The sequence below is a fragment of the Diadema antillarum genome, unplaced genomic scaffold (assembly GCF_040938485.1).
Source record: "Diadema antillarum isolate AM-2024a unplaced genomic scaffold, OU_Dant_1.0 seq00000791_RagTag, whole genome shotgun sequence".
Classification (NCBI taxonomy): domain Eukaryota; kingdom Metazoa; phylum Echinodermata; class Echinoidea; order Diadematoida; family Diadematidae; genus Diadema; species Diadema antillarum.
Genome location: NW_027271678.1, coordinates 495,152 through 512,225, shown reverse-complemented (window position 1 = coordinate 512,225; position 17,074 = coordinate 495,152). Strand labels below are relative to the sequence as shown.

The 17,074-nt window shown below is 38.5% G+C and overlaps 1 protein-coding gene across 1 annotated transcript in view; it reads right to left on the bottom strand.

Moving 5' to 3' along the window:
- Positions 1–16,019, bottom strand: part of LOC139739229 (uncharacterized) — a 65,241-nt gene extending 49,222 nt beyond the window's left edge. Inside the window, exons 1-6 of the mRNA XM_071649846.1 lie at positions 15,953–16,019; positions 15,193–15,467; positions 13,386–13,529; positions 12,028–12,729; positions 10,235–10,378; positions 6,304–6,728 (exon numbers count right to left, since the gene is read on the bottom strand). Coding sequence (XP_071505947.1) covers positions 6,304–6,728; positions 10,235–10,378; positions 12,028–12,729; positions 13,386–13,529; positions 15,193–15,467; positions 15,953–15,966 — 1,704 coding nt within the window. The 5' untranslated portion in view covers positions 15,967–16,019. The remainder of the gene's footprint in view (positions 1–6,303; positions 6,729–10,234; positions 10,379–12,027; positions 12,730–13,385; positions 13,530–15,192; positions 15,468–15,952) is intronic.
- Between the last annotated feature and the right edge of the window lie 1,055 nt (positions 16,020–17,074).

Genomic DNA, 17,074 nt, shown 5'->3' with positions numbered 1-17,074 from the left:
CAATGGGCACTATCCACATACACTGACAATAAATGCATCAAATATATTGGATATTTTCAAGCCAGTCTTTTCCGTGTACCACTTTGCAGGCTGTTGTTCACATTCATGATTGCACAGCTTTTATCATTTAGGGAGTTTTAGATTTTCGCAACGGGGGGGGGGGGGGGGGACGTTAAGAGGAAAAAAAAAAGGTTCTGAGCATGCGCAGAAGCGCGCATCAATTCGATCTATTTTTAGCTTGCATAGTCTGAGTTTTTCACTATGCGTTCTGAGCTGTTGAGCATCTTTATGCACGGATCATATGCGGGCGCCATTTTATTTTTTATATGTCGTGTCCCAGCGAAATCTAAAGCTATTTTTCAGCACGACACAGGGGAGGGGAGGACGTCCAGCACACGCAAGTGTCGTCTCAAATGTCCACGCATCAAAATCTAAAGCTCCCTATTTTGTAACCAACTACAATGTACATGTAGCTGCGGTCAGGATGCACACACAGAAAACATGCATACACAAAAAGGGCATTTATGGAGTCCATTTTTGAATCAACTCCATCAGTCCAGACTTTCAAATCATTTTCTGAAAATTGTGGAGGAAACTGATAGACAATGAGTTGCACATTTGTGGTAACTTTTCTTTGCCAATAATTTTCATGGTACAACCGTGTCAATACTGTACATTGAAAGAAAAAAATAAACAAGAGAATGTTGATTGAGTGAATGCAGGAATTAGTAGAACACATCAAAGAAAGTGTGGAAAAAAGTGAAAATATGCTGAACTTTCTCATAATATGTTCTCCTTTTTTCTGTTTTTTCTTCCTTTTTTTTTTTTTTTTTTTTTGCTTCCCAAACGTGACATCACAACCTGGTACTCTTCCCATCCAGTGATGGTAACACCAAAATTTTTGAACAATTTGTAACTTTTGAACGGATTGTCTGATTTTCATCATATTTTCATTGCTCTTTGCTACTAGTGTTGCTGCATCCACTCAATTCATATAGATATATATTTCGGTTTCAGTCCCCCATTAAAAACAAATGAGGCAATAATTAGGGTGAAGTGGTTAGCCCTGGGGCAAAGTCTCTGCTGTGAGTGGGACATGAACCAGAGACCTCAGGTCTTGGTGCATGCAGCCTTACCCACTGAGCCACGATAAAACATAGATCCTGATGAACCCATCAATGGAACGGCCATTGTCATGAAATAATTTGTTTGTTTTTAGTCTCCATAAAACAGAAAGTGAAATACAACAATCATGAGTCATATACCAATTTATTTTCACTAATTGTAGTGAAGTTTTTAATAACTTTTTTAGCTTTTTTTTAACACAAATTAGTAAAAATATATTTTTATGTATTTTATACAATACTTCTATTCTCTATATCTATGCCACTCATGATACACACACTACATGTATGTGCACAATGGTTAATGCAATTTTAAGTCTGGTAAAATATAAAATCAGAACATGTTTTTCTTGCACAGTGATAGCATTATCGCTCATGGGCAAAGTAGTTATGAGAAATAATAAACAAATATTGTATGTTTGCTGTAGTGGTTTGTTGACTTTGTACCATGCAGAAATACACAAAATACACAAAATAAATGAAAGAACATTCAAGAAATTCTTACAGATTATTACCATCAACCATTAAAACTAAATTCATTAAAACTTACACATCAAACAATTGACAAGAGTGCTGACATTTCAGTGAGGAAGCCTGTACTTGAATCCAGACTATTGGCACAATGCAGCGTATCACAGATTAGCACGACATATAAATATCTGAACAACAACATTGTGATTTCATCACAAATGACTGATCAAGTCACAAAACACAGAGATGCCAAGTTCAAAATAATTTTATGAGTGAGACTTTCATGACTGGGCATCTTGGCACACACGCATACACCCAAGTGAGGGAGTGAAGTGACCAATCGGGGGGAGGGTGTGGGAGGGGGAAGTCCCCCCTCTCGCGATATGGAGCTTTTTCAATTTTTAGCACTTGATGGTGCGATCTGGTGCATACTTCAGTGACTACATTTTGTACTTATTTTGAAAGACGAAAGGGAAATATACATTCAATTGCAACTATCACTTCAACCCTTTGAGCTACGTGTATGTTTAGATGCGTGAGAAATATGGGTACCATGCGTGAGATCACGAGACGGACCCGGAATTTGTGAGTCTCATGCAGAATGCATGAGACTTGGTAGCTCTGAAAGCATGGTCTCTCAACATTGCCAATTTTAGACTCTAACATTTTCAGCTGTCCAGTAGCACTTGTACATGATTATCACATGATTTATCGAATTTCATGACAATTGCCAACAAAAACAAACCGGATAGACAAACTTAGAAAATAATAATAATGATTAAAAAATAGATAGAGCAGCTTTCAAGGCTACAAGCCATTCAGGATACAGTTTAAGTAAGTCATTTATTACACTGTAATAGCACAGTTTTATGAAACCTGCTGGCCAAACAGAACCACAGGTCAGTGAAAAGATGAACAATGAGTTTCATTGAAAGAGTTTCAAATTTTAAAACATTTCTAGGAATATAAAATTTAGATTAAAAGATGAACAATGAGTTTCATTGAAAGAGTTTCAAATTTTAAAACATTTCTAGGAATATAAAATTTAGATTGGCAGACATCAGTATCTTTTCTTTCTTTTTTTCATACCAATATCAAATTTCTTGTTTTGGGCCAAATTGCAGAGTTTTCCAGTTTGCATTACACATTGAGACTTTAAGTTTTTAACTTTAAGGGGTAACATTAAAACAAGTTTCATACACTGTGTAAAGTGAATTCAAGGTGTGCTTAATTTCCAAGGGTTGACTGCGAACATATCAAGACTTTGATGATTCTGCCAACTCTGTCTATAGAGATACTGTCACAGAAGAAAGCACATATCATTATGGAACAAAATATTTAAGAAAAGTGAAAAAAAAATGAAATTCAACAACCAAACGTTGTCACCTACAAAGGTTATTCTTTGCCTTAATTTTGCTTGTAACATGAAAATCTATGATATTTACAAAATTCATAAATTTTATTAAATTCATAAAATACCATAGTCTGGGGGAGAGTTAAAGGGACTGTAAAGTACTGGTTGAGGTGGGGATTCATGTTTTGAACATTCTTATTAAAGTGAGAAAATGAGAAACCTCTTATGAAATATGAAAGAGCATGTAATTTTAAGAAGGATTCAACGTTATTTGATGAAAATTGGTTTTTCAAATGGCTGAGATATCCAAAAAAGTGATAATAATAAAAGGCGACAGGCCACAACTTTATTAGGATCTATTTGTTTCACCTTGTTTTTGGATATCTCAGCCATTTCAAAACCGATTTTCATCAATTAATAAACTTTTGATACCCCTTAGAATTGCATGCTCTTTGACATCTCATAGAGTGGTTTCTGAATATCTTGCAAAACGTTAAAAGCTAAATCCTCACCTCGACCAGAACTGTACACACCCTTTAAGTATTTAATGCCATCAATTCTATGATTAAATTACATTTTTAAATGCAAATGCAGGAATAAATAGAATATAAACCAGACTCTTAGTACTGTTTGTCTCTACACAGTGCACACCTTTCCTAATCTGAACCTTCAAAAATGTTTTTTTTTGAAGCTATTGCTTGTCCTTAGAATGCCACTGAATTTTGCACTTGCATATATTGTAACATGCCCTACAAGACTGCAAATTCAAGTCAGGTAAACCTCTCCCCAGATAATACTGTGGTATTCATGGGAAGAAAAAAAAGCTACATCTGAAAAAAGGAAAACAAATTGTGATTCACTTCACCGTCAATCGGTTTATCGGTTTAAAAAAAAACAACAACAAAAGAAACAAACTTGACCTTTATCAAAAGTGAATATAAAACAATGGAGATATGAAATAAGAAATTGCACATCCCATTCCCAATATTCCTGACCAATATCCGCATATAAAACAGCAAACTGGTGGACTTACAGGCTGTATGGTACCTATTGGTCACTACAGCGTGGTAAGGGTTCAACTAATCTTAGCTTGTATTGAGGAGTCTTAGTCCTTGGAGTTAAGACAATAAAAAACAAAAGCAAAAACACTAGTGCATGGAGAAAGAGTCACTACTACCATAATATAATGATGATAACAGTAATAATAATGATAATAATAATAATAATAATAATAATAATAATAATGATATTGATATTAATAATAATAATAATAATAAAAATAATATTCAACGATAACATAATCACATAATGTTTCCACACAGCACAATTCAACCTCAAATAGGTTAACAGAGCACTTTGCAAACAAAAATTTTAATCCATATTCACATTTGCATAACAGCAACTATTATCTATAATTTCAGTTCAGTTATACTTTATATAACACACAGAAACAAATAGAAATATACGTGTAACCGTAAAATACACCAGAGCTACATATTAACCCATTTTTTTTTTCCTGCTAATCCAACCTGACCCTGTTGAACCAGTAGGTATCCAGGTTTTCCATGTTTTTAACTGGTCCATACCTGAAAGTATAATATACTTTTCCGACAGCGATTGTTGCTGGTCTGGACCATCAGACCAGTGCCAGTGTGCAGCCTCGCATACAGCAGAGACTCCAACTCTCCTGTTTTCGACGGGAGATCTCCCGCCGAAAGCCCATTTTTGCAAAATCTCCCGTTCTCTCGCTTGAGATTTGACTTCTCCCGCCTGGCCCTGTGTCTCCCGGTGGAAAGGATTTCTTACTTATTGCTATCAGATGTTGAAAAAATAAGCCTTAGATAGCACCAAAGAAAATCTAGAACCCTAGGAACTTCGCGCTTCGCACACATCAACTTGAAGTCTCCCGTTTGCTAGGGGTTTCGGGCGGGAGAATCTCCAGATCAGAAGGTGCCTGGGGTTGGAGTCTCTGATACAGTGTAACTCTGGATCATACAGCGGTAAAAGATACTCAGACACAGAGATGACTTGTGTGTATTTTATTACACATCGCGGTGGAAGCATTTCAGTGCCTATTGTGGGACTGACGGTTTTACCCTTTCTATGCTAGAAACTTTGGCTAGTGTCTACAATGCTATCAGGTTTTCTGTGTCGATCAAAACTCAAGCACATGAAAAATTAACACACCTACCAACTACCTACTAGTAGTAATATAATTCATACTGATACATTTGTTCTCTAATATTATAGGAAACTACATGTACGAGTATATCATTTTTTTTTTCATGTTTTCTTCTTTCTTTCTATTTTGTTGGAATTTGTGATTTAGAATCCATTGTTTGAATTTCGTATCAGAATGCTGATGAAAAGTGAAGTGTTTGCACACATTAAAGGCAACCGCATGGAACTCAGGGCAGGGCACTGGGCGGAGTATAGTGAAGGAGATATGATTTGTGCTCATGGTCGCTAGGCTTGCACCCCATTTCATCCCGCCAGGTACTGAAAAAGTGGAAATGTTCGCGGTTTGGAAATTTTCGAGCATTTCTCACAACCAGACGCTAATGCGAAAATAAATATATTTGCATGCCATATGTTCCAGTAGTTAATGTCCCAATTCCGCAGAATTAAAAACACAAGGAATCCATCCTACCCGGCCATGCACATTTAATTACTCACGCGAAAATATTACTTTAACAGTAATTCCACCAGTCAATAACATACGAATAGTGAATGATCACGAGTGCGATGGTGCAAGATTTCTCACGAGGTGAAAGATAGAGGCGCTCTATTCAACAAGGCGAAGCCGCGCATTGAATAGTGCGCATATTTGTGTATAAACAACCCTCAAACATCAACAGATATGGTCTGCATAGATTCTTGACTTTGGCACAGAAATGACAATGATTTTCTGCGGAAGGCAAATGAGTGGCTGCAGTCACAGTCTGCTACGTGTACATATGTACACAAAACCAATCAGTTGAAGCTACGAATGACAAAAGTATCCGCTTTTGAGCGCACTTGTAATTGTTGAGCACATACAACAAATGTTTGTTTATTGTGACATCAGAGCCATGCAATGGAACAAAAACTCTGTGTTGATTGTGAGTTTAACACTGGAGTCAATGGAAATGGGTGACGTCAGCCATGAACTATTCATTTTTGCTCAAACAAAATTGCACGACTCACAGCCACAGTGCGCGATGGCACTTTTAACTGAATGTCGCGTGATGGGCAAATGACCAATTGGATAGCTACATTCTTTTTAGGCGTTTGAATGACACCACAGGGTAGAAATGCAGACACCAGTAAAGATCAAGGTTTAAGGTTTTGAGGATAATTTTGGATGATATCTACACAGTCCTGCCGCTCCATCTCCTCCAAGAGTTTCGCCAATTCTTTGAGGCTCTCTATCTTTCCATTCTGGTGAGCAGCCTGAAAGAGATCCATCGTTGGGTCCTGCCTCCCCTTCAGAGCCTCGATGCAGCTTTCCAGGCCAAGTTTTTCGGCGAGACTGGTCCAGTCTTGCCCAAGTAAGCTTTCCTGGTTGAGTTTGACGCTGAGCTTTTTTTGCAGCCCATGTGGCACAACCGGCGGGGGCATTGGTGTGAACAGATTATCTGGACTTGTGCCATATGAATATGCATTAAGCACCAACTGGTAGTTATTAGTTATGTTTACTGATGAAGGAGGAGGTGTAGTTCGATAGTGTTGTGGACATGGTACACCCTGGCCGTCATCCGCCCTGCTGAGATCCCTTTTAAGTGGTACGACCGTAGTATCTATTGGAGATGGAAAGGGTCACTTATCAGTGAGATAAAAAATTACCAGCATGTTCATGTCTACCTTTATCAAAATGCAGTGTTGCCATGAAAACAGACAATCCTATAAGCAAGGCTGTAATGTGTGACCACACCACAAAATCTACAGTTGTATAGCGGTACAGCTAGTTCATTTCTTCTTTTTTTTTTCTTCTTCTTCGTTTTTAGCACAGCTGAAAAAAATTACAAACTTTATACCAACCTTGTGTCAACTCTCGCAAGATTTCGGAAATACTTCATTTCTATTGAGATATGAAGTCTAATGCAAAAGACTATATGTGTGTCATGTCATCAAAAGTTTCTGTTAAAACATTGATTGTTTACTATTCCCTCCATCTTTAACTTGGGCATTACTGGACATTCCTGGCAGAAGTATTGACAAAAAAATGATTCAATAAAATCATACATTGACCTGATATAGTCTTGGTTTGTACGGGAACTTGGATTTCATTTTTTATTTTGAGTGATAGTTGCTACCCATTTTATGGGAAATATCAACCCGCTGAAGACTATAGTCCCAAGTACTGCATGGGCTGGTGTCTATGGAAAATGCAAGTTACAGCAATACCAGTTCATCCCAACGGGATAAGAACATACAATTCTACGAGGAATTAAATGTTTATTTGATGAAAATCATTTTTGAAATTGCTGAGCTATTCTCGTACAAAGTGAAAATAAAAGTAGTCCTAATAAAAGGTGGGTCCCACATCTTACTAGGACCACTTTGTTTTACTTTGTTTTTGTATTCTCGTAATGTTTCCTATGACTGGTTACTAATTCTCACAAAAAAATCTCACAAAAAGTTAAAATCTGAATCCCCATCTCAAACAAAACTGTACCATCCCTTTTAAAAACCTTGACCATTGACATTACACAGATACAAATGTCTACATCATAAATCCACTGGATTTTTCTACATGTTACCACATATGTTATGTTATCTGTAATCTTTGCATTTGAGAGATTTTGCCCCAAACTCTAATCACCTATGTACCCTGTATCACACAGGGGGGCCAGGTATGAAGACATTCATTTTACAGTTTTGTTTTTAACCTGTTCCTTACGGGAACCTGGTATACCAGGTTCCCGTGGGAGCAACTGATATACGGGAACCTGGTTTACCAGGTTCCCAAAATGAAGACAAGGGTGCGTGCTTCAGTGGCCTAAATTCATGTTTCTTTGTGTTAAAATGCCCAGAAAAGTGGGTTCGAATAAAAGATCAGAGTTTATTCTATCAGCATTTGTTCTCCTTCTGTTTGAAAAATGCATATTTCACAGTATTATGCACCTTTTTCCTAATTTAGTTTTGCGCTTGTTCTGCTGTAAACTCGTACGAACATGTACATAGCGATCAAGGCTGAGATCACTTAGATATCTTGGTTCGCTGACCCCAGTCACCTCATTCAGGTGCCTGGTTTTGTGTAGAACAAAAGATTCTGTGAGCTCATCAGCACACGCTCTATTCATTCATACCTCGCACCCGATCGATATTTCCATTGTTCACTGGCACGTTTAGTTGACCATAGAAATGGGGATACAATGTACCGCTTGACTGCCCTCACACAGGTGGATTACCAACCTGTCTGCCTCTCTGTCGACGGGCAAAAAGAGTCTCGTTTGGGGGCATTGAAGGCACTCAGAGAATTGCGGAAGGAACAGGTTAAGTTTAACCCTAACCAGGCCAGGCTTTTTTGGGTGTTCTGTGGCCAGGGAGGGGTTGATTCAACCCCCCCCCCCCCCCCCCCTTGAGATCTTGGCTGTCACTCGTGCAATCGCCATGAAAATTAGCAGATACATTACCTGTGGCGTAATCTACCAAATTAGACAAAAAGAAATGGAAATTTCCGTCATAATGATTAATTATGCTAATATATGCATAAAATCATACTTTTTGCTCTACATCAGAAATTAAAGCTCCTAGAATCCTAATTTTTGGTGATAACATTCTTTGTAGCATTCCTAACAATGAACTTGAAAAGAAATATCTGGTATCAAAATCAATTTCTTATACATTTTATTGTTTTATGAAATTTTTATGTATTTCTTTGATTTTTCGATCTTTTGTTTTGTCATTTGAGTATATGAATATAAGAACGACCCAAGTCCAATTTTTGGCCAAATTCAGTTTGACATGGGAAATTGTAGCTTATGCATGGACTCATCTTGTGTATAAATGATAAATCCTAATTACCCCCGAAAGTGCCTGAAATAAATGAGTTAAATCTTATATGAATGTAAGAATGAAGGACTTGGGTCATTCTTACATTCATATTATAGCGCCCTCTCTCGTCCTTCTCTCATCTCTATAGCAGAATATCATGTATATGAATCAAAGAACGATCCAAGTCCATATGAATCAAAGAACGACCAAAGTCCATCACATAAAACGGCCTCTCCACAATTAATGTTAATGTTAATTGTCATAATAATATATGTTCTAATTTGTATATACAATGTTGCCTTCCCATCACAGTTAAATAGAATATTATTGGACAAACAAAAAAGATATGAAGTTTTTTTTAGTTTACTCGAAATGGTCTTCCATGGACTTGGGTCGTTCTTGTATTCATATACTCATTTGTTTTTCACAAAATTTATGACAGAACCTATTTCAAGCATAATTATTCTAGAATTAATTACTTTCAGTCTATAAAAGTGAAAATAATCATATCTTTATGAATAAGAAGAGAAAACTCCATTTGCATAGACTTTACACACAAATTCATGTTTTTGAGCCATTTTCGGTCTGACAGGCATGTATAAAAGGTCGTGCAGCGTCGTAACGGTATCCACAATTTTTGCAAAAATGGTGTCAAAAGATGCGCGAGACTTGAAAGTAAAAAGTCAGCGAACGGCGCAGTCAAAAAATTTCGTGCGGCGTAGTCACAAAAAATGTAGAGGGGGGGTTGATTCAACCCTCCCCCGGCCTTTTTAGGGTTTAATAAGCATGATAACAAGAAGTTGATGTGACAGATGACCCTGATTGCGCCTTTCAGCCCTAAACAGTATTGGTTGAGGTGAGAATTCAGCTTTTAAATTTTTACAATATATATACTTTACAGAAACCACTTCAAAAGGCATACTATTCTACATTGTAATTGGAATTCAAAATTTATTTTATGAAAATCGGTTTTGAAACGGCTGAGATACCCCCAAAAAAAGTGAAACAAGGTGATCATAATAAACAGGTGGGTCCCAACTTTTACTAGGAATGTTTTGGATATCTCAGCCATTCTTAAAGAAATCTTGATCAAATAAAATTTGAATTTCTCTGAGAATTATATGCTCTTTCACATTTCACTTGAGTTGTCCTATTATCTCAAAACATCATTGTCAAAAAATGTTGGAAACATCAAGCCCCATCTCAACCAAAAGTGTATCATCCCTCGGTAAGACATTATTAGGCACACCTGTTTTGGAATCTCAAGAGTTTTTGATTGCTATGAAATTGAGAGCAGAGTACAAACCTGGCGTATTGATGCTGTTGAGGGGTGTGAAGGCTTCCGGAGAGCTTGCAGACACTCCTGTCGGATATGTTATTGTTTCTTGGTCGGCATCGATGCTGGGAGACTGGAACTGGCATTCTTGGAATTCTGCTTCTCTCTCCTCTTCTGACAAGGGAGGGAAAAACATAAAAAAAAAAAATGATCCACATTTTTCTATGATGTCAGGAACTTTAAACCATCCTTAACATTAATTAAACTTAAGTCAATGGAAATCCAATCTGAGATTGAACATAAAAAAAAACACACACGGACACACTTGAGCAATATAAAAAGCAAACAAAAAATGAAAACAAGGCAAGTGCCGAATTGTGTCTCGCCCATTCGCGTACAAGAAATTAATATTTTTCTAACTCCCAGAAGTTCATTGACCTGCCTATGACCTTAGACCTTGTGGTGACCTTCAACTCCCCAAGGGACATTTACCATCCAAGTTTGGTCACAAACGGACATAGGGATCAAAAGTTCTGAGCCATAATCGAAACACGCCATAAAAACTTAACAATGGGCCCTAAAAATTTGTTGACCCCTTTCTGTGACCTTTGACCTTGTCATGAGCTTTAATTCCCCAAGGGACATCTACCGTCCAAGTTTGGTCACAAACGGACGTAGGGATCAAAAGTTATGAGCCACAATCGAAACGCGCCCTAAAAACTTAACATCGGGCCCTTAACCCGTTGAGGACGAGTCCCGAGTATACTCGGGCAGGTGTCTATGGGAAATGCGTGTTGTAGCAAAATCAGTCCGTCCTCAACGGGTTAAAGTTTGTTGACCCCTGTATGTGACCTTTGACCTTGTGATGACCTTCACCTCCCCAAGGGACATCTACCATCCAAGTTTGGTCACAAACGGACAAAGGGATCAAAAGTTATGAGCCATAATCAAAACGCGCCATAAAAACTTAACATTGGGCCCTAAAAGTTTGTTGACCCCTGTATGTGACCTTTGACCTTGTGATGACCTTCACCTCCCCAAGGGACATCTACCATCCAAGATTGGTCACAAACGGACAAAGGGATTAAAAGTTATGAGCCAAAATCAAAGCACGCCATAAAAACTTAACATTGGGCCCTAAAAGTTCGTTGACCCCTGTATGTGACCTTTGACCTTGTGATGACCTTCATCTCCCCAAACGACATCTACCATTTAAGTTTGGTCACAAGCAGACAAAGGGATCAAAAGTTATGAGCCATAATCAAAACGCGCCATAAAAACTTAACATTGGGCACTAAAAGTTTGTTGACCCCTGTCTGTGACCTTTGACATTGTGGTAACCTTCAACTTCCCAAGGGACATCTACCATCTAAGTTTGGTCACAAACAGACAGATACATCAAAAGTTACGAGCCATAAACGAAACGCGCCCTAAAAACTTAAAATTGGGCCCTAAAGTTCATTGACCTCTGCCTGTGACCTTTGACCTTGAGGTGCCCTTCATGTTTGGTAAGATGTGTAACATTGTATAACCACTCTTCCCCCCACGTTTGATTGAAATTGAAATCCTTAGTAGAGAGTTATTCAAGTTTTTGTAGAGTTACGGACAGACGACGGACGGACGGACAGACGGACGACGGACGGACAGATGCCGCAGGCGATTCCTTAGTCTCCCCACACCTCTGGTGGGCTTGACAAAAATAAATAAGGAAATTTGGGTAATACAACATGTAGCTCCTTTATTTGGTGAATTCTAAATCAAATTTTACCACAATACGATATTTCTAAAAAAAAGATGGAGAGATCTGCACTTTGAATACAGACCTGGTGTTGCCAAGTTGGTTCCTGGTTCCTCAATGACCACCAGTGGTGCGTGGTCAGTTCTTGGTGTCTCATTGGACCCCAGTGGAGCAGGGTGAAATCTCGGTGCTCCATTAAGCTCCAGTGGTCCCTCATTGCTACTTGGTACCTCGTTGGATTCCACTGGTGAAGGATTGGTACTTGGTGCTTCGTTGGACCCCAGAGGTGCAGGGTTGAATCTCGGTGCTCCATTAACCTCTAGTGGTGCCTTGTTGGTTCTTGGTACATCATTGGATTCCACTGGTGAAGGATTGGTACTTGGTGCTTCGTTGGACTCCAGCGGTGCGGGGTTGGTTAGCGGTCCCTCATCGAACTCTGGTGGTGCACAATTGGTCATTGGTGAAACATTGAGCTCTAACGGTGCCTCGGTGGTTATTGGTGTTTCACTGGACTCCGGTGGTGCAGGGTCTCTTCTTGATACCTCAATGGACTCCAGTGGTGCCTGGTTGATTCTTGGTGCCTCAAGGGGGTCTACAGGCAATGGGTCACGGCATGGCATCCCAGCAGATCCAGAAACCACGTTTGATTGTGGACCCTGTACTGTACCTCGCAACACTTGGTCATGAGTCGGTGCCTGAGATGGTCTTGGTACTGTCTCTGCTGTCAGTTCTACCAAGGCTGCATCATCAGAGACTTGAATTGGTTGTGACAGTGATTCCCGTATTCCTGTTAATATCACAGACATTCAGCGAGAAATATGAATATTCCATTTCCATTTTAATTTCTTCTTTAGTTTATATATGAATATATAATCATATTCATTTGTCACTTAAATGTGTTTCTCCTGTTCTTTTTCTTCTAAAAAGTATATTCCCACAATATTAATCATTTGATATAGCTTGTTTATGCACCAAGTTCACCTGTTGAAGATGAGTTCCGAGTATACTTGGGTAGGTGTCTACGGGAAATGCATGTTGTAGCAAAATCAGTCCATCTTCAATGGGTTTAAAGGGCTGAGAGTCTTATGATATTAACCCGTTCCTTACGGGAACCTGGTATGCCAAGTTCCCATGGGAGCAACTGATATACAGATGAGGATGGAGATTAAGACTTTCGCACAGGTGGACTACTAACCTGTCCATTCTCTGTCGATGGGCAAAAAGAATCTCGTTTTGGGGCATTAAAAGCACTCAGAAAATTGCGGAAGGAAGGGTTAAACTGTTTAGCTGGATATTGGGACAGCATGTGTGTGAGCACTTTTCAATACGCTCTCAACTTGTTCAGAACGGACCTAAGCGTTTTACCCAGCCTGTGATGTGGTCACCTATGACCCAGGTGAGTAGTGTTATAGATTAAGATATTTAATGATAAAATAAGCTTACCCAAATCAAGAAAATGTGTCTCCAGATCAATCATTTCCGATGAGGGGGAGTTGTTTGATCTGCTCTCAGAAGTCTGGCAATTAGAATTTTGTGACTGATGGTCTAGACTGTGTATTTGCTGCTGCTTCTGCAATCGTTGTTCAGCTAATAATGAAAGGGACAACAAATGTGACCCTGCATCACAAAACCAACTAAAAGTCACCAGACATGGATTTTTAGTTAAGAAAAGATTCTGAAAGAGCAGACTCTACGCTTTAAAATGATACTCAATTCAAATGGACTCCTCTAACCTACCTACTAGTAAATACCGGAAAGAAAGCACACTCTGGAAACGTGTGAACTGAGAAAAGAGGCTCATAAGTACAGGGTTTATTCAAGCATCTTTCACCAAGCCGTGCTATCTGGGCGATGAAAGGGACAAAACAGAGGATGTAAACCACCGGAGCAACAACAAAGAAGGGATTATCAGATTAAGCTGAAATTGAGCATATTATTCTATCAACACATTCTGTTTATAATCAATGCCAACTTTCAAAGCAGTACCATTATCTTTTCAAAAGTTATTAGACTTGAAAGTGCATGAAGAGTGTATAAAGGATTTCAAGAAATGCAACTGTACCTGATCATTCTACTATTCTCTCCAAAAAAGGGTTGTAGAAAAACTACAGAAAAGCACACTTTCCCATTCGTGTTATGATCCCAAACTAAAGAATAATGTAGAAGAAAGCTCTATAGAAAATATGAAAAACTCAAGATTGACTAAGATGACCCATTTCATCTGTTTTGAGTCCTCCTGTAAAATCAAGGGGTGCAACTTTTTGTTTGTTTTGTAATGCATGGTTACATATAATATCTATATAGACAGTCCACTCCCGTTATAATGAGCACTAACGAAGTGCTGGTTTAAATGAAATAAGAATTCATGGCCCAACATCATCCTGTCTATGTCTTTTTTATTATGTATTTCTTCGGTTATAATAAAATTTCAATATAACAAATGAAAACTGCCGGTCCCTAGGACTTTGTTATATTGGGAGTCCACTTTACTTATGTGCATGTGTGTGTTGACCACATTCACAAGGATATTGTAAATATTGATAGTCCATGGATTATGCACATTTTGTCAATATATAAATATGCATCACAGATTACATACGTAAGTAGCATGTCTTCTAAACATGATATAGAATGGTAAGAAAAAGAGTGGGCAGCATATACTGTGTGAAATACAGTAGCAGTGTAACATTGCTTTTGTTGTTGTTTTTCTCAGCTTTGCCTTTCAGAATGACTTTCTAATGCCAACAAATTATCCACATAATTGTCTGGCTTTTCTTGAGACTTTCACTTTTACTTCACTCTCATTTTAATTTATGTTCAAAATTCGACTTGCTCAATTCAGAACATAAATTTACCACTTTTTATCTGCCTGTCATAACATTTGAATTGGAGGGGTAGTCAACTAAGTGCTAGTGTCAAATCCTGTATGAAAATACAAGTACATAAATATTGAATATGCAGTGAGTGGCCTCGTGTTATAACAAAGTCTTCGGGATCCTTCAGTTTCGTTCGTTATATCGAAATTTCATTATAACCGAACAAATAAACAATAAAACTAAATAGTGTGGATAATGTTGCAGCCTGAATTTTTACTTCGTTGTAAACCGGAATTTTGCAATAACCCTGTTCGTTATAACAGGAGTGCACTAGCTGTACCATATTATATTAGTGTGACTATCTAATCATAAAATTACATGAAAATATAAAGGGACATGATCAGTAATGATACTTCTGCCGGTTTTATTCCTACCTTGGCGAAAGACGGTGCCCTTTAAGTGCAGCAGACGTGCATCCGTCAGGGCTTGTCTCATGACGGAGAGCTGTTGTTCAGGAGGTACTTCCGCTCTCCACTCACATAACAGCTCCAACGTGCCTTTGGTAGTGACAACACCAGATAGTCGGTTTGCGGTGTGACACCTTGTAATGTCAGCATACGTCATGCCCAGGGCAAAAGCAAGCTCATCGATCTGATCGTCAGTCTCCAGATTTTTGGCGATGGCCTTGAGAGCAGCATTATCCATGCTCCTGATGAAGAAACAAGCAAATCAACCCACTGAAGATGAGTCCCAAGTATACTCGGGCAAGTGTCTACATGGGAAATGCATGCTGAAGCAAAATCAATCCATCCTCAACAGGTTAAAATCAACAGCTATCGCTGCTATTAAAACTTTTCTTGAGTTTTACACAAGATATCTTAGGTTACAATATAACACATATCAAATGATAAAAAAAAAATACATAGAATATATAAATCAAGCATAATCGTCTATAGAGAAGGAAATAGGTTGCTTATTGACTGCAGTTTACACACTCTCCATCCAAGCTGTTTTATATGCAAACAAAGGCACAGAATATATTCCCTATTATTTTCATTATGAATATCATATCTAACGGGGATTAACACATTGAGGACAAGTCACGAGTATACTTGGGCAAGTGTCTATGGGAAATGCATGTTGTAGCAAAATCAATCCGTCCTCAACGGGTTAATACAGAACATCATATCTTACCCTGGGACACTCATGATGGATCTCTGACTGGGATAAATTCCACCTGTTTCGTTCTGTATCAGCAAAAGTTCTGTTCACAAAAACAAACAAACAAACAAACAAACAAACAAACAAGAAAAGAATGAGAAAGTCAATTCTTGAAATTTTAGATTTTCCAATCTTTTCACAAAACAATTAATTTCAGTCTTAGGTGCGCTAAACATGTACCGGTACCTCACACCTCTCAAACTGGTCTACAGGTACAAAATGAAAAATATAACAAAAACAAACATCCATACACCAACAATGTACTTTTTTTGTGCACAATATTGCACCCACAACTCTTCCCCCCCCCCCCCCCCCCTTAATATCCCAGTAAAGGCCTTCCTGAATGAACTACAGTAGAGTTCTAGGCTAGAGAAATTTAATTAGGCCAAACAAACTCTCAAAGAACGAAGTGATATGTTGACGTACGGACGATAATATAGAGCACATATTTCTACAGTAGCCAAACACTTACTGCAACATCAATAGCATGTGTTTGGAAATTGCAACAGAAGCATGCATGCAACTACTCTCCAACTTTAAGGGAATTCCCGAAGACGGAAAGGCTAAATGGATCTACTAACAGTGTACTGCACAACAAGCGAACACCGCACAGCACAGACTTCAGTGCAGTGCGGTGGGTGCATAATTGCCCATACTTGGAGGGACCGAGATGGCAGGAAAGCAGCTCCTGTACGCTGTAAGCCAGTTCTAGGGTTCCAGTTTGCGCAAGAGCAGAAAAAGGTCATTTGTACGGAGAGAAGCATCTGCGATGTAATGATTATTCATGTAATCCTTCTTAAATGAATGGTGGTTGGTTGTCAGTAGGTTCCTTGAATCCTACATCCACTTGACAGTAAGCCTGGTATTCCGCAATAAATGAATATTAAATCTTAACAGAAAAAGTTTGCTGATCCATTCAAAAAACGAGTGAAAAAACACAATGAAATGAATGCTTTCTAAAGTGTTCATTGACGAACCATGCGTTCTGGTCACCTGGGGGGCATTTCATGAAGCATTTTGTCCGACAAAGTTGTCGGACAAATTTGCTCTCAGCCAATTTAATCAGGCGATGCAAGGATTTCAGTAGCTTGTAAC